This window comes from Gallus gallus, chromosome 23 (genome assembly GCF_016699485.2).
Source record: "Gallus gallus isolate bGalGal1 chromosome 23, bGalGal1.mat.broiler.GRCg7b, whole genome shotgun sequence".
NCBI classification, from domain to species: domain Eukaryota; kingdom Metazoa; phylum Chordata; class Aves; order Galliformes; family Phasianidae; genus Gallus; species Gallus gallus.
The window spans coordinates 2767198-2784795 of record NC_052554.1 but is presented as its reverse complement, the minus strand read 5'-3'; the positions used below and the strand labels follow the sequence as shown (position 1 = coordinate 2784795).

Sequence of the window (17598 nt, the reverse complement as noted above, 5' to 3'; positions counted from 1 at the left end):
CGGGACCCACATTGCCCCAGAACAGCCCTATGGCTGCGTCCCTGTTGGCAACACCTACAAGACCATGCCCAGGTGGGTTGTAGAGAAGCCAAACCCTCTGGGTTAAGACAAGGGGCAGAAAACAGCTACCTGCTGCCCCAGCAGAACTGATCAACACGGTTATCCACCTGGACCCACGTGAGAAACACAGCCCAAGAAAGCCAAGCAAAACCTGGGGATGTCCTTCACCACCTGCTGAACTCCCCTGACCTTCACTGGCAGCTGAAGCCCCATCTGAGTGATGGGGCCGGGCAGGTGCTGCCTTGTTTTTAGCAACATCATTGAAATTTAAATTGATTTGTTATTTATCCATCTGACAACAAAGAGAGAAAAAAAGTCATAATTCTGTGCGCTGGGGAGATTGGGTTCCTGTATCACTGTCAGCTACATTAACTTACTTCCTGGATCTAAATTCAATTAGGGCAGCATTCCCTAGCATTAATAAATCAATACCAATGCCATTTTGATATATTTTGAATGTCTTTCATTATATATTTCAGGGCAGGGATTAGTGCTGAATTAGAAGTTAATGGGACGTGACAAGGCGAATCAAGTTGGGGAAGTAAAACCTTAGAGCCGTTAGCAATAATTGCTTTATGATGCAAAAGGTTGCTTTGGTGAAACAATGAGTTGTTGAACTTCTCTTGTTGGGAGTAATCCCAGCCAGGGGAACTGCTTCTCCTTGCGATGGGGGAAGAGAATCATAGAGTCATTAAGGTTGGGAAGGCCACTAAGATCATCCACCCAACCATCACCCCGTGACTGTGACCATATCCCTCAGTGCCACATCCACCCTTTCCTAACAAACCCCCCCAGGGATGAGCAGTTAAACACGACCAGAAAGTCACTATTGGGGTTTGCCTTGGGACAGTGCGACAGCATCCTCGGTATTGGCATCCTTACACCTGGATATCAAAGGATAAAACCCAGATTGTCAACCGGGATTAATGTGACTCCCATAGATAACCCGGCTCTGATTTTGGCTGTGTTTCTCTGGGCAGTAATCCCATAAGATCTCTGCATCCCCTCCTCGCTGCACATGAGCCCGCTGCCTCTCAAATTGATCAGGACAGTGCTGATTGCAGATTAAGTGACTGGCTATCAGCGACCTGAATCCTGCCCATCAATCACTCAGTTCGGCCCTTTGCAAAACATTAGTGAAGCCATTCATCAGAGTGACTCCTCCAGACTATAAACCAGGCACCTCACAAAACAGAGCGTGCGACTGTTAAAGGTCTTAAAAGCATTTTCCTGTGATGAGTGGCCTGAAGGGAGCCATTCCTGCTGCATCTGGGGATGAATAAAGATGGAAAATAACAGCATGTCAATGGTAGTGCAACTTTGCTGCATGCATCTTTCAAGAATTCGGGTTGCTTGGGGGCTTCGAAACAGGTGAGGCACAAGAAGGCCCTGCATCCCGGTGTGTCAGAAGCAGAGCAATTGAGACTGAGATTTCCTCTGAGCCATCACCACTGAGTTTGTCACTGTGCTGTCCCCTCGGAGGTGGTTTCCTTTCAGTGTTTCCTTTGCCAGGAGAGCGAGCCCCCAAGTTGCATTACGCCGTACATAAAAGTCAAAATGTGCCATTAAGAGCCATTCGGAGTCAGGGCTGCCCTTTGAAACCAGGTGTTTCCACTTTCAGGGGCACCACGAGCTGCGAGAATGGGATGTTTATATGGATTTTCCATGGTTGGCTTGGAACGACAAAAAAAAGTACCCACACAGAGCCCACTAAAGCATAGCCCTGAGAAAACAGGTACAGCTTCGTCCTTTTGCAACTCATTAGGTCCTTCCTCCTCCAGCAGGCAGGTGCTGATCGACCCCGTGGGTTGGATGAGGGAAAGAGGCATAAAAAGACAGCACGCTTTTGATCAAAACCATTTAGCCCGGACCAAAAGGAACAAGTAGTTCTTTTTCCTACTGGACTCCAAAGCCTCATAAAAGGGTGCTGAAAGCCGCGTGACCTTATAAAGCTCAGCCTGCAGTGTGCTCAGCCCCAGGTCTGGAGGCAGGATCCGGCCCTTCCACCCAGCACGGCTTCCAAAATGCCCCCGTGGGGGTTTGGCTGCTCCGAAAGTCCTTTTCTCTGTCGGAGCTCTGTGAAAACCCAAAGACGTTTTGGCCACGTCTGCGGCTTTCCAAATTAAACAGCGCCTTTTCTGCCCACTTCTGAGCGACTCTCGTGCAGATTTATAACTCCTGGAGGGCCTTGAAAGTCAGCTATTGTAGGCTTGGATTTAACTTGGACATGGAGACTTGAAAAGGTAAGAAGACACGTTAAAACACAAGCATCAATGAGGATTTTTCCACCTTGGTCACAGGCAGCACGGTCTCCTGGACAGACCCCTTTCGTCAGTTCATAGACTCATAGAATGGCCTGGGTTGAAAAGGACCACAATGCTCATCAGTTCCAACCCCCTGCTATGTGCAGGGTCGCCAACCAGCAGCCCAGGCTGCCCAGAGCCACATCCAGCCTGGCCTTGAATGCCTGCAGGGATGGGGCATCCACAGCCTCCTTGGGCAACCTGTTCAGTGCGTCACCACCCTCTGGGTGAAATGGTAGCAGCTAAACCTGGACAAAGCACACCCGAAATGGGATGCTGGCACTGCGTCCCAAGCACCCAGCAAGGAAAGCCTTGCTTATCCACACTCACGTTGCACAACCATCCCGTGCATGAATGGGTTTTTTTCACCCCAAACTTCCCTGGCTGCTTGCACGTGTCCAGCCATGCCCTCCTCTCAAAGGGTCCCTTAACTCCACCTGGGCTGAGCTGGCTCAGCTCCTTGCAGCTGTCTCTGGGTGTGCTGAAGGGATTTGCGTTCGGCCAACTCCCGAACCTCATTTTTCAGGCCCATCAAACCTTGCACACCCCCAAAACAAGTGAAGCAGCCCCACGGCTCAGCAGCACACCTGCCTGCCTCCCCCACCTTCGTGCCCGCTGGGACGCCAAAGGCAGCCACGATCCGTGCTGGTTTCCAGCAACTTCCCCATCTCACCCTACAGAAGAAGAAGAAGAATCAAGAATTGCTTTCTCCAGATGCGTTGCACAATCTTTAAAAAAGCAGAAGCCCCACTTGCAGAGAAATCTGCTCTGGGCAGCCCAGACAAACCCCAAACCTCTTTGCCCACAGTCTTGAGCAATAATTCATCCCAGCCGTGATGGGGACCCTTCATCCTACAGACACAGCCCCGTGCTGCTGGCCAGCTCCTAGCACAGGGAATGAAGGAGATGGAGAACTGGAAAGCTCCAAGACCCCACATCTGCCTAAGGGGTGTTTGATTTTTCCTACTCTTAAGCAATCACAGATGTAAAGCCAACAGCCCAGGCTGCCGCAGCCCAGAGCTGATGCGAACTCCCATGTATGTATGTGAAAATTGGACAAGGCGTTGGGTGACCCAAAGGGGAGAAATAAAAAAGAAAAGAAAATGTTTCAAACATTCCAGAAATAACACAGGCAGTTCCTGAATTACCACTGCATTAATGGAGACTGCTCCACTGGCAAGCCATCGAAATCTACCGTAATCCCACAAAAATCAATGCACTGATAGCACTGCCAGCCTGGAATTATTTATGCATCTCCTCAGGCTCCTGAGCAGCGTTTCTTCCAGGAGGCTCAGATGCAGCAGTGATGGGGATAGCATCGCAAATAAGCACAGCCTCCATTGCCACGGCACCGCCAGGAGCTCAGGAACACAGAGGGGCTGCGGTGCCCCATCCCTGGAGACAGCCAAGGTGGGCGGATGGGGCTGACGGAGCTGTGGGTGTCCCTTTGCATGGCAGCAGAGTGGGACCGGGCAGCTCTCAAGGACTCCTTCCAGCTCAAACCATTCTATGAACAAGTGCGGGCTGAGGAGCGCTGCTGCATCAAAAGCAATCAGATGTGGGACTGAACAAAGCCAGAAAACCATGCGCAGCCCATGTTAAGGGCCATCAGACCAGCACTTCTCCTTTTCCACCCCAAGCAAAGCTCTTGTTTCCCTCCCTGGAGAAATTCTTGAGGCTCCCTTTCACCAGGAGCCCATCAGAAAGAGAGCGGGACTCAATCCATGAACATCTCCCCCTACTTCTTGCCTTTACTTCAGACATGACCTTTTGATTTCTCGGGTAGAGTGTAAATTACATGTCGCCAGCATAAAATATTAAATCCAATTTATATTTAATTATTGATGTTATTATGTATTCCATAGTAATGGCAGCAGGAAAAAAAAAATCCACGCCACCATTAAATAGCTTGGTTGCATTAGCAGCTTCTTGAGGTTAGAGATCTTCCTCCGTTCCTTCTTAACGGTAAGATTGATGGGTATGGGGAAGTTTGTAAATAGTCTTCCAGAAATATTTTATCTGATTATTGTACCTATAAAAGGGAGCGGGGAGGGGGAGAAGGGGACTTTTTAAACCACTACTAATTATTTGTTCAGATAAAGGGCAAACAGCTCGGCGAGCTGCAGGCAGCTAATGCTCTCCAGCAACCCCACTGGAGGTCGGTGGCTCCAATAGCCCCCGTAGGCAGAGATGGGGCTGGGGAAACCAGCCTGGGTTTAAGAAAAAAAAGGTGGTGGAGAACCACAGTGGTTTTTTCCAGCTGAGATTTAAGCAGCGTGTTAAGCTGGAGTTCGACATTTTTACTAAAATATTAATTGATGCTGTTTCGAGTTGATTAAACTAATTTTCTCCCCATATATATTTAATGCCACGGTGACCCAAGGTGCACGGAGCTTTGCTGTGTAGGTTTCGCTCCTGCTGACCTCACGTGGGATGAAAGGGATTTGTGGACACAGAGCACGTCCCACCGCCACGGATGGATCATTCTCTGTGCCACAGCAAGGGCTGATCCTCTCCAAGGAGCTCAGATCGAAGCGCTGAAGACATTACGTCTTTATGTCCACGTTGGAGAGATGTGGGTTTGAAGGGAGGACTATCGGGTGGATAAGGAATTGGTTGGATGGTTGCGGCCAGAGGGCTGTGGTCGATGGCTCAGCGTCCAAGCAGAGGTGGTGAGAAGCGGTGTCCCCCAGCGGTCCACTTCAGTGACTTTATCAGTGACACAGAGGATGGGATGGAGAGTCCCCTCAGCAGATGGCACATGGCTGAGTGGTGCAGCTGACACCACAGGAGGGAGGGATGCCATGCAGGGGGACCTGGACAGGCTGAGAAGTGGGCGCTGGCACTGCTGGTGCCCCATCCCTGGGGGTGATTTATGGGGCCCTGACCTGGTGGGGGCACTCAGCCCATGGCAGGGGTGGGACTGGGGGACAGTGAGGTCCCTTCCACGTAACTTCCATGTACCATGGAGCTGAGCTCCTCTTTCAGAGCTTTTCCCTTCCACTGCATGGGTGGCCCCTGCACAGCACAATGAAAATAACATCCCTTGATAGACTAAATGGAGATAAACCAAGTCTGGCAGCACGTCACCACGCTGTGGCAACCTCTGGGAGCAGCCAAGCTATCTGTGGAGGCAGCAGGGGAAGATCCTCCTGCCCACGTATGGCACAGAGTGGAGCCCACAGGACTCAGTGCTGCTCTCCAGCCCCCCACCAACACCCTGCCAGCACCAAAACCAGCCGTAGGTTTGGAGTTTAAAGGAATGCAAGGAAAGGGAAAGAGACCCATGGGGACCACGGGATGAGCAAACAGAGAAGGAACGTGCAGAAAGCTGAACTACTGCTGCAGCAAAAATGGGGTGGTTTGGTGAACCCGCACCCTGCCTGCTTCCAGCAGCCAAGGGAGCCCCCTTCCTTGGTATCTCCCCCCACACACGTTTGGACAGCTGACAGAGCAGCTCAGCCCCGCATGCTGTCAGCAGATGGGTGCAGCTTCAGGGAGAGCTCCTCCATTAAACCTGAGCTCATAGGGACATCAAAATGCTCTGCGAGTTCCATTCTGTTTCCTGAAGTATCATCTTAAAAGTCAGAACTGTCAAACGCACTGTGTCAGTGCTTCAAAATAAAGCACTCTCGTTAGCTGATGGGAAAGATTTTTTTATTTATATAGTTTTTTTGTGCTTAGAAGCATCCCTTGGCCGCCTCTTAAAGCCGTCCACAAGTCTTTTGCAGACAGTCCAGAAAAGAAAGGGTTGTTTTTCTTTTCTTGATTGGGTGAGTGAGGAGCTGAGTGGGCATTTCCAGGGAGGGGAACGCAAGGACTGCACCCCATCCCCAGCAGGACAGGGACCAACACGGTGCTGCCGGTCCAGGGACCGCAGAGGATGACCCCATTCCCCCTCCAATGCCTGAGCAGTGGGACAGCCCAGGGCAGCTCCAATTTTACCCTTCTGCTACTTTCCAGCCCTTGGCTTTCCCGGGGCTCAGACACCCCATTAGAAATGTGGGCACCACAGCAGCCCCACGGAGCAGCAACGCTTCTGCAAGGCTCACATTTCCCAAAGCAGACCCCGATTAATCCCCAGTTGCCCCAACCCTGTGGGGCAGCTCAGGTGCCGGGCTCTGCTCCACATCACCCCCCGTCCTGTGCTCCATTTCTGACCCTGTGGGATCCTGAGGATCTTTCACAGAGCTGCTCCTCGCTACACCCCCCTGATTTCAGCCCAACCCTCTTTGCCATTCCCAGGAAGGAAGCAAGCGTTGTGCTCCGCTTCCATGGCCACATCTGCGCCCAGCTTGCTGCCTTCCCAAGGAGCTGCTCTCAGCATTTCAGGCTTTCAAGTGACGAGACCCACTCCTGCTTCTGCTTTTAGGCACTCATGTTTTGCCAGGTTGATGTTTTCCCCTAATAACACACCGCTGTGCTCTGGGTCCATCCCTCAGCAGGTGGAAAGGAGCTGAGTCCAGCTTAGAAAGCAATTACTTTTCTTAACAGGTTCTTAATGCCACGTTGCCAAAGGATGCTCCGGACACAAGGAACAGTGTTAACTATCACACTGAGCCCTGCGCTGGTTATACGGTGCCTTCCCAAATCACAGCCATGTGCTGAGATGTCTGACGTGGGGACAGAGCAGCCTCAGTGCCAGCTGGCAGAGAATCAGAGCATGGCGGGGCTGGAAGGGACCCTGCAGCCCATCCAGTTCCACCCTCCCCAGCCATGGCACGGCTGCCAACCTCTAAGTCAGGTTGCTTACCATTAGGTCAGGTTGCCCGCCACTAAACCAGGTTGCCAACCACGTGCTGGCCCAGGGAAGCACATGTTGGTTATTACCATCCCCCTGCTAATACACATCGGGTTTTTATTCTACTGACTGTCTCCCTTTAACGCCTAAATCACTTCCAGCCAAGTTGTCTGTCGGGCCCTCCAATCCGGCAGCACAGATTCCCGAATCGCTTTGTCCACCTCCTAACCCTAATTAGCTTTAATAGATGTTGATATAACAGATGAGCCACAGTCCAACCCACGACATTCCCCAGTACCATCCCCCCCAGCTCTGGGTACGCGCACACCGCAGCGCTGCGACTCCTACACCCCCAAAACCATCCCACCCTCCCTTCCTTATCCCCCCAAAAGACCAACAGTTGTGGTGCTCTGCTACGTCCTACGCACACACACAGAGCAGACCCTGGTTCAGATCCAAGCTCAGAGGGAAACAAAGACAGCTCGTCCCGCTCCGGGAGGAGGGATGCGGAGTGCGGCCGGCGCGGAGCTCTGCTAATTTTACCCGTGTTGGCTGCAGCCCGCAGCCACTGCTTCTCGTTACGCCCCCCGCGGAGCAGCAGCGCAAGCACGCAGCATTTTTGCAAAGCTACGGGCTAGCAGAAATATCCTCGTTTGGTTTTTGTGCCTTTTTTTTTGTGTGTTGTTGTTTTTTTTTTCCCTTGGCCGCTCGGTCGCTGCTTCCAAAGTTGGGAAAAAAATTACAGAGGAGCAAGAGAGCAAAACAAATATAGAGAGATGAATAATAGACCAACGTGTAAATAAACTGCTTTTCTGGGGGAGGGAAGGGGGGGTCGGTCACGGTGCAGGGTGGGAGAGGGAAGGTGTTTAAAATGCAGATAATGGGCTTTTTTCCCTTTGAACGTCTGCGGGTCGGCAGCAAGGTGGGCGCTGCGGGAGGAAGCGGTCCCGAGGAGCGGTGCGCCTGGAGCTGCTCAGCGCGGCGCTGGCGAACACATGTCACCGAGCTGCGAGCCAAATGCAGAAGGAAACAGAAGGTGACAGGAAAGATACCGTGACTAAAGGGATCTTCCAGGGCTCAGAGAGGAACCGGCTGTGCCTGGAGGTGGTCGGGGCTCTGCCGGAGCCGATAGCGCCGCGGTGCCACGCAGGTGGTTACGGGGCGGCGGAGCAGGAACACATTTGCAGAAGTGACCCCTCCGGGCTCGCGGTTCCGCTGTTTGTTCCCCAGCAGCGCGGCCCGAATTCATCCCCGGGTCTGCACCCTCGGAGGGTTTCCAACCCCGAGCTGAGGCTTCAAACCGGGCGTCACCTCTCGGTCCTGCAGCCCAATGCATTCTAACCGCAGCCAAATGCACCGAAGGTTTTGCATCGGCGCATCTTTACGCATTGGTGCGTCCATCACTCTGCACTCAACGCCCCTCCCGTGGGCAGGGGACGCTCCGAGCATCTCCTGCACAACGACCACAAAGCACTGAATGGGCCACAGCTCAACGGCCTCCCAGCATAGGAGGGGTCGGACCTGAGCTTGCATTTCTCTGCATGCAAACCCTTTTTGTGCACACACGCAGCAGCTCCCAGCTCTGCACCTCCATGAGAGCCAAGCAAAGCCAGCTCGCCTGCAGCCCCTCTGCTCCTTTCACCAAAGTTTCACCATATTAAGCAGCTGAACTGCATCATCCAAGGAGTGTCAAATTGGTTTTAAATGGTTCTAATTATAACCAGGAAGTTTTAAAGTGTGTGGGTGGAAAGGAATGCAGCAGATTAATTTAATAGCAGTTACCACGGCACAATAGTCCTTCAATTAAGAGTTCTTTCTGGCTGGGCTTTTTTTTTCTCTCTCTCTCTCTCCCTGTTAATAATAAATGTCACAAATGAGAATAGACATATTACTTCATCAGATGCTTTGGCATATCTTGTCGCCGAAAGCCTTTCGTGCAGAAATAGTAGCTGAAAGGGTAATTTTATAAGGCTTAGCACTCACTTAACACTTTAGGGGCTGAAATCAGCCCGCAGAAGAAATCCATTCGGCAGCACCTGCTGGATCCCAGCAGCACCCAACTCTGCGAGCACAAAAAGGAGCACTCATAGGACAGGGGGACTGCAGCCCCAGTGTGCTGTACTGGGAGCACTGGGAGAGCTGTGCTGCTGATGGACCACAGCTCGGGGTGAGGTGCTGCTGCTTACCAGCACCGGCTGCCCTTTAATATTTAATGGCAGCTGAAATGTGCTTCCCATGCAGGGGGGTCACAAGAAAGCGATAATCAGACGGGAAGAGCTCAATCTCTGCGGTGGCAAAAATGCATCAAAATGAACATCGGTGCTCGTTTGCAAACAGCAGATCGGGGGTGAGGGGCTGAGGGGTTCCTCGCATACCATCGAGTGATGGAAACCAGCAGAAGGTGGCTAAAATTCCCCCAAATCTGGCTTCATCTTGGTGATTTGTGCACAGGTTTGGAGGACGCGATATTGAGCAGACTTTGGTACTGAGAAACAACGCACGGGAGGTAAACAGGGAGATTTATTCTCTTACTCCTGTGGTTTTGAGATAGTTTATGGCAGCGGGCTAATAACTCACACACCAAAATGTGCATCGATCCCGGATGGCACGACGTGACCCACAGCCCTGCAGCCACCTCTGCCTATGGGACAACGTATGGAGCATCACCAGGCCGGGCTGGGGAGCCCTGTGGGGTGCAGGGAGGAGCAACTCCAAGGTCCCATATCCCCTGGGTGCTTCCCAATGGGAGTGCCCCCTCCATGCTGCCCACCATCCCCTTCTCCCCCCGCCTTCCTTATTCCAACAGTAGGACCACAGGTCCCATCCTTCGCACTTACTGACAGCTAATTAATTGCCACTTGTTGTGTTCCCCCCGAGGAGCGCCTGTCCCCACTGATGGATCCGTGCTGCTGCATGGGGACCCTCAGTTATCCCCATCCCAGTGGGGCCCAGCAGTGCCTCCTGCATTGGCTGCACAGAGCACGATCCCACTGCACAATGAGGGATGCTCAAGGGCAGCACATGGGTTGGCTGTTCCCAACCCGAGCCTGAAAAGGGGCAAAATGCTGCTGAGCAGCCCTGTAGCTCTCCCACTGTTCTGCAATGGCATATTTCTTTGATATATACTGTAAATCTGCTTCATTTGAAATTCACAGTTAATGACTGAGGTGCTCTCATCCAGGAAACTCCACAAGGTTCCGGCTTTTAAGGGAAAAGATGTAACTGGGCAGGAGCTGAGCAATGCAGCGAGCTGCCCCGCTCTGCAGGCAGTTAAGAAGTCTCCAAAAGACACATCACCTCCCATGGGAACACTGTGATTTACATCACAGCAAGGAGAAGGCGAGGGGTGCTCCTGTACCACCTCCATGGGACCCTGAGACATAACAGGGGGGCTTTGGGCGCATCACAGTGCTCCTGCTGCAGGGTCACCATGGGAGGAGGTGGGCCAGGCTGGGGCCAACAGCAGCGGGATGCACTGCTGCTCCCTCCCTTCTCCCTTAAGGCTGCACTGCATGTCCTCCATCCCAACATCCCACCGTGGGCAGTGATTCCAGGCGGGTGCGATGTGACACAGGAAGGGGACTTTGGGCACAGCTCACCCACTGCCCCCCATCGGGGTGAGCCTTCCACTTTGCCCACCCAGCAGCATCAAATGCAAACCGTCGCCTTCGTTTGAACTATATGATCAGGAGCCTAATTCAATACAATTAGGATCATTGTTTGAGGGTTGAGCATTTAGCTGAAACCCTAAGCCGGCCCTGCAGTAATTTGGCTGTGGAGGAATTGATTTTGACCATCAGCACTTTCTCATTTTCAATAGAGTACAAACGTAACCAGGTTAATTTCTGTTAAGCACATTACCCAGGTACTTTTTGCTCTCCAGCCCAATGATTATGTGTCTGATCTGAAAGATTATAATTGCAACCCAATAGGACACAAACTGTAGTCTATGATTGAAAGGAATAGGACTGAAGGAAAAGCAGCTTCTCTTCTCCCTACAGAACAGTCTTCACTTTTCACCTTTCCAAATTTCTTCATGGTTCGTGTCTACGTGCAATACAGCAGCACGTTAGATCTGTTTTCAATCATAGAATCATGGAATGGCTGAGGTTGGAGGGGATCTTAAAGACCATCCAGTTCCAGCCCCTGTTATGGGCTGGGTGCCCCCCACCAGGACAGCCCCATCCATCCATGGCCATGGACACCTCCAGGGATGGGGCACCCACAGCTCTGGGCAGCAGTGCCAGTACCTCACTGCCCTCTGAGTAAAGCATTTCTTCCAATCATCCAATCGATATCTATGATTCTATGAGATATGGTTTCGTGGCTTGTGGTAGCAATGGTGATGGGAGGACGGTTGGACTACATGATCTTGTAGGTCCTTTCCAACCTTGCGATTCTATGATTCTATGATCTCCCCTCCTTTAGTTCACAGCCATTGCCACTTGCCCCATCCCCATCAGACTGTGTAACAAGTCAGTCTCCCTCCCACTTGCAGGCTCCCTTCCAGTACTGGAAGGCTGCATTGAGGTCTTGCTGGATCCATCTCACTGAATCACTGCTTTTCTTGCAGGTTTGATTTGGTCCTATGCAAATTCTAGGCCTGATTTCCCCTCCTTTGCCCAATGCTTCTGCTTGCAAAGGGCTTTGCAGTGTGACCAGGCAGGAACGCTGCAGGCACAGGGTGCTGCCTGCACCCTGCTGGCTCCATGCTGCTCCACGCACCCCACGGTCCCCCAAAATCAGCAGCAGGGAAGCGGTTCTCCCACCCCTAAGGACATCCTTCCCCCAGCACTGCCACCCATCACAAGCACCAGGACTGGGATGAGCCTTGTCACCAGCCCTGCCTGTACATCATTCCTCCTGTTCATCAGAAGGTCCTTCCGCTTATAAAGCACCTTTCATCACGAAACAGGATGGAGTGCAGCAGCTGTTGAACAGCACGGAGCCGCGCTGTGCAGGGCCGGGCAGGAAGTGGAAGCGGCTCCAGCAGCTGCTGGGATGGTGCAGGAGAGCTGTGCTCACGCCACCGCATGCCGGGGCCTTATCGCATCCCCCAGCACGCTCATGGCTCCCTTCTGACACGCAAGAAGCCCATGTGGCACGTAGCATGTGACAGCACCGATGCAACACGCAGCAGCTGGGGAGCTGCACCCACGGGTCGCCTGCAGGACAGAGAACAGCAGAATGGTTGGGTTGGAAGGGACTCCAAAGCCTCTCCAGTCCCATCCCTGCCATGGGTTGGGTGCCCTCCACCATCTCAGACCGCTCACAGCTCTATCCATGGCCTTGGGCACCTCCAGGGATGAGGCACCCACAGCTCTCTGTCGCTGCAACCCCCAGCAGTGCCCACACCCTGAGCAATGCCCACATGCTGCCGGGCTGACCAGCAGCTCCACACTGTGGCTGTGGGTCTGGGTTGTGGTGACGCACACACACTGCGGTACAGCACACCCAAGCCACAGCAATGCATGTCCAAGCCATGGCATAGCAGATCCGGCTCCCAGCAAACCCAGAGCACAGTGCTGCACATGGAGCTTTGGCCTGGGAGCTGCAGCAGATCAGCCCTGCGAGCACAGAGCTGGGGGCAGCGCTGCAGGGCAGAAGCAGCACTGCAAGGCTATCATTTTGGGCAGGGATGCTGACCAACACATGGTGCCCCACTTTAGGAGAATGGAAGGGTTTTAAGCTGGGCGTACAGCAGCACCTCGCTTTAAGCCACAGCGTGTGTTTTTCCTCCCTGCATAAAAACTGCTGCAGTTGGAACCAGCAGCATCTTCCCTTTCTGCCTCTCTGGCATGAAGACGAATGGCACGAACCCTTCTGGGCTCCGTCCTCACGCTCTCCATGACGCCAGGAGCAGTGGCAGCCTCCCGGGTGCTCAGCCAAGCCCTGTGAGTGGGGACTGTCCTCAGATCCAGGGCTCGCTACCTACAGGGCATGCAGGCTTGGCTGCATCCCGGGGAGCGCGTGGTGGCCTCTGTCACGCTGGAGCCACTGCTGTTTTTCTGAGAAACAGCTCAACAAGCTCCCTTTGCTGCTACCCGGACTGCTGGAGCAACCCCAACAGCTCCATGCTGTGAACACGCTGGGGGGCACTCACAGAGGGCACTCAGCTGTGCACCCTACGGACCCCTAACGACAACCTCAGGGTTGCTGTAGTGGGTGGGAGATAATCGACGCCGTTCCCCCACCACCCCTCACTCAAACAGGACCTTCCCCTTTGAAAAAAGACAAATATAACCAAGATGAGTCAGTTCCTCCGAGCTCCCATCCCCTGTACAATGTGTAACTGGAATCCTTCATTTCGGCACTGCAGGGGAGGCAGAACTGGAGAAGACAATGGAGTCAGCTACAACCCAAAAAAAAGAGAAAAAAACCGGTGCCAATTCTGTGCGCATGAGAAATGAAAACATTTTTGAAATCTAAAAATAAATTAACTGTAAATGACAGCGAGAGCAGATCTGCGTGTACTCACTGTCAGCCTGGGCAGGACCCGTCCCTTTGGGTGCATTCCCTGCTCTTTCAAGCCTGGCTGTGATTTGCAGCGGTGTCATCTAGCCGGGGACACATTCAGCACCTGCACCAAGAGTTGGGCTCCCTGAGCTGGCATCGGGCCTAGAAGTGAGCGTGCACAAAGCCAGGAAAGCCTCCTGAGTTTCTTCTATCACTGCACGATGGCAGCGAGAAGGAGAAAGGGCTGCGCTGAGCTCGGGGCTTGGCTGGGTCAGTGCCCCGCACGGCACACAGAAGGCACTCCGTTTTCTGTGATGAAATGAAAAGGAACGGCCCCGCTTTGCAGCGGGTCACCCCTCTGTTATGGGGCTCAGCCGCCTTCCTTCCCTGCTGCCCATCCTTTGTTACCGCCAGCCTGGAGGGGGTGAGCAGTGACCCCGAGCTCAGCTGTCCCAGGGCACCGCCTGGGTGCTCCATAAGGGCAGTCCTTCACATCCCCCTCTGCTCCCCGAAAGCTCTACGATCCGAAACCGGCGTGCAGCTCCCACGCGGGGTGGGGATGGACGCGGCCTCCGAAGCCTCGCACCAAACCAGGGCACAGAGCAGGGCCAGGGCTGCCATCGGCCCGCACAAGCGCTGGAGGTGCAGTCGGTGCGGCCGTGCGGTGTGACCGTGCAGCAGCTGGCAGCCCCGGCAGCTGATCCTCCCAGCACCGCGCTGGGTTTCCTCCCTCTCCTCCTCGCCGGGTAACGCCGTGTTTGATGTTTTTTGACCGCTCAGCGTCAACCCGAGTTTGCCGACGGCGCAAACCGAAGTTAAAAGGGAACAGAGATCGATCGCTGCGGCCGCCACAGCCGCCTCCGCGGCCGCCACCGCCGGTGCTGCGCTTCCCTCTGCCGGCAGAAGGCTGAGCTCGGGGCAGCAGCGCGGAACGCAGCCCTGAACCGCCCGGAGCGCGGAGCTGCGCACGGAGCTGTGTGTCTGTGGGCATTTCGGTACCCCACGGTACCCCACGGGCCGCCTCCTCACGTTGAACGGCTTTGCATCACCCCGTCGATTCCCCAGCAGGGAGAATGGGGATATATATGTTGATTTCGCGGTGTTTTGTTAAGCACAGAGTAATTTCAGGCTGCCTGCCCGCAGTCTGACGGTGCCTGGAGCACAGCAGGAACTTTACGATCGCCCTCCAGGTCGCGGCCCTGTCCGAGCCTGAGGGGAAGGAAGCGCCGCTCCTCAGCGCTGCTCCCCGCCGCACGACCCGACCCCGAGGAAGCGGAGCCGGCCCCGCCGCGGCGCTGATACCTCCCGCCCGCCGGGGGGCGCTCGAGGACAGCCCCTGGGAGACGTGGCGTGGGAGGAAGCGGAAGGTCGTGCTGGGGCGGAAGCGGAAGTGCTGGCAGTGCGGAATGGCGGCGGCGGTGTCGGCCCTGGGCAGTTTGGGGGATCTCGGGGACGGGGTGAGGCCGCGGCGAGGGGGTTGGGGGACGGGTTGGCGGCCTTTCTTCCTGCCGGCGGCTGAGCGGGGTTGTTTCAGGGCTCCTCGGGCTCGGAGGACGAGGCGCAGCCCAGCGCGGCGGAGGTGGCGGCGGCGCAGAAGCGAGAAGAGCGGCTGCGGAAGTTCCGAGAGCTCCACTTGAAGCGGGTACGCGGCGGGACGGAGCCGGGCCGGGTCTCACGCGTGCTGCCGGTGTTACGGGGGGGAGCAATGGGGGAACGGCGGTTTCCAGACCAGCTCGGGTATGGATCGGTTGCGGCCGCTGCCGCCCCTCAGGGATTCGTTCCCGATGGCCGATTCGGTCCTTCCCGTACGGGGAACGGGATTTTGTAGCCTTCGGTCAAATCCAGCGCGTCACCTGGTGTGCTGTGTTAGGAACCGGGGCTCAGAGCTCAGACCTCAGACATGTACACCTCACTGAGCAGGCCACTTCACCTGGGATCTGGTTTTTGTTTTCTGTAGTCATTTTTGTGCTCACTCAGCGCTGCGTCATCACTTTGGTATGGAATGTTTTGTTCCTAGAATGAGGCCCGCAAGCTGAATCACCAGGAAGTGGTGGAGGAAGACAAAAGGCTCAAGTTGCCACCAAACTGGGAAGCCAAGAAAGCTCGACTGGAGTGGGAGCTGAAGGTAGAGGAAAAGAAGAAGGTAAGAAGAGCATAGTTGTGGCTTTCTGGAACCCTGCAGTGACGTTCCCATTTCAGTGACAGAATCTGGAGAGCTTTTACTGCAGTTACCCCATGTTGTGTTTCCTCACTCCCCTTCCCCCAAAGAAAACCCAATCAGGCTCTTGAGTATGTATTTATAAATTAGTTCTGCACCAGAGGGCGAATGGATTGATCTGTATAAGCTTTGAGTTTAATCCTTGGGCATTATATTGTTGCTCAATATTTGTGCTCTATTAGGAATGTGCAGCAAGAGGAGAAGACTACGAGCGAGTTAAACTGTTAGAGATCAGTGCTGAGGATGCAGAGAGATGGGAAAGGAAAAAGAAGAGGAAAAATCCAGATCTAGGATTCTCAGGTATGTTTAACTACACAATTGTCTGTGTTCTTAATGAACGTCTTCGTTAATATTTCAAGTAGAATCATGAAATAAAAGCCTTTACCTTCCCAGTAACTTGTTTTCTTCCACAGATTACGCAGCTGCTCAGCTGCGGCAGTACCAGAGGCTGACCAGGCAGATCAAACCCGACCTGGAGCAGTATGAGAAGCTGAAGGAGCAGTAGTAAGTGCCACTTCAGTCATCTGATCTTCAGTACTGGCTTTATAAATGACTATAGACTTAGAAAACAAACCTTTCAGCACACGTATGTTCTCATATGTACTATTTTAACATGATTCTAAAATGCATGACCTACTTGATAATGCACTACTTCCACTCTCTACTTCAGTAGGTAGAAGATAGCATTGCAATTTGAGGTCTTTTTTTCCTTTCAACCTCAACTATCTTTGAAGCAGCACTACTGCCCATGTGAAGTCATTTATGTGCACAAGTTGTTTGCTATTTCTTAGTTGTACTTGTTTTCTATAATATTTGGGGGGTTTTGGTGTTTTCTTAGTTTTATTTTTGAGAGTTCAGCAGGGTTTGATAAGAGAAATTCCCATGTTTGCATTCAAAGAGAGAGAAAGATTTTAGTGCTGATTTCTGTATCTTGTATCCTGTATCTTGTATCAGCATGTTCATTGTTTATTAGTAGTTTAGAATCAGCATGTCCTCACTGCATCTTCAACTCCTACAGTTAGACAGAAGTTAAATGCCTTGCAATATTAAATTCAAAAGAAAACAATTGTATCTTAGTACAACTTTGTGCTGTTACCAGTGGTGAAGCACTCTATCCGACATCTGACAGTCTCCTCCATGGAACTCACGTGCCAGATAAGGAAGGGATCGACAGAATGGTTGCAGATCTTGAAAAACAGTAAGTAACTGAGATGATTCCACCATTCCTACATATGGCATTTCTTAATTAAGTGCACAGACCCAGCTGCAGGTCTTCCAACTCTGATGCTTGTCTTGCAGAATTGAGAAACGTGAGAAGTACAGCCGGAGACGTCCTTATAATGATGATGCAGATATTGACTACATCAATGAAAGGAACGCCAAGTTCAACAAGAAGGCAGAGCGCTTCTATGGGAAGTACACAGCTGAAATCAAACAGAACTTGGAGAGAGGAACAGCTGTCTGAACTGTGACAGCCAGCAGAGTGCATGCTACAGCCCTCCTCTGCCTGTTGAAGTGCAGTGTGATTTTGCAAACAATTTTAAGCTTTGTCAGAGAAATACTTTGTAGACCCCATGAAGCAATGTGTAAGATCACTAGATGTTTCATACAGGAGATGTGCACAGTCTATGCCTGCAGTTGTATATAAGCTTTACTTGCTAAGCAGCCTGCTCCTCCAATGTCATGTTCTAAATAAACTCTCACTCTGTTTTAAAGTGTGTCAGTATCTGAAGATGCTTGTTTAGCAAGATGAAAACAAGTCAAAAACATGTTACTAAATAGTAACATGTAACACCTCTTAAACAATCTTCCAGCCTAGT

At 52.8% G+C, this 17598-nt stretch overlaps 1 protein-coding gene across 1 annotated transcript; it reads left to right on the top strand.

The window, feature by feature from the left end:
* Positions 1-14935: 14935 nt before the first annotated feature.
* SYF2 (SYF2 pre-mRNA splicing factor) lies at positions 14936-17493 on the top strand. The gene is made up of 7 exons (NM_001257294.2): positions 14936-15017; positions 15095-15202; positions 15578-15703; positions 15961-16078; positions 16192-16282; positions 16878-16976; positions 17078-17493. Exons 1-7 carry the CDS (start codon positions 14967-14969, stop codon positions 17241-17243), a joined length of 759 nt encoding a protein of 252 aa, NP_001244223.1. The 5' UTR covers positions 14936-14966; the 3' UTR covers positions 17244-17493.
* Positions 17494-17598: the final 105 nt, after the last annotated feature.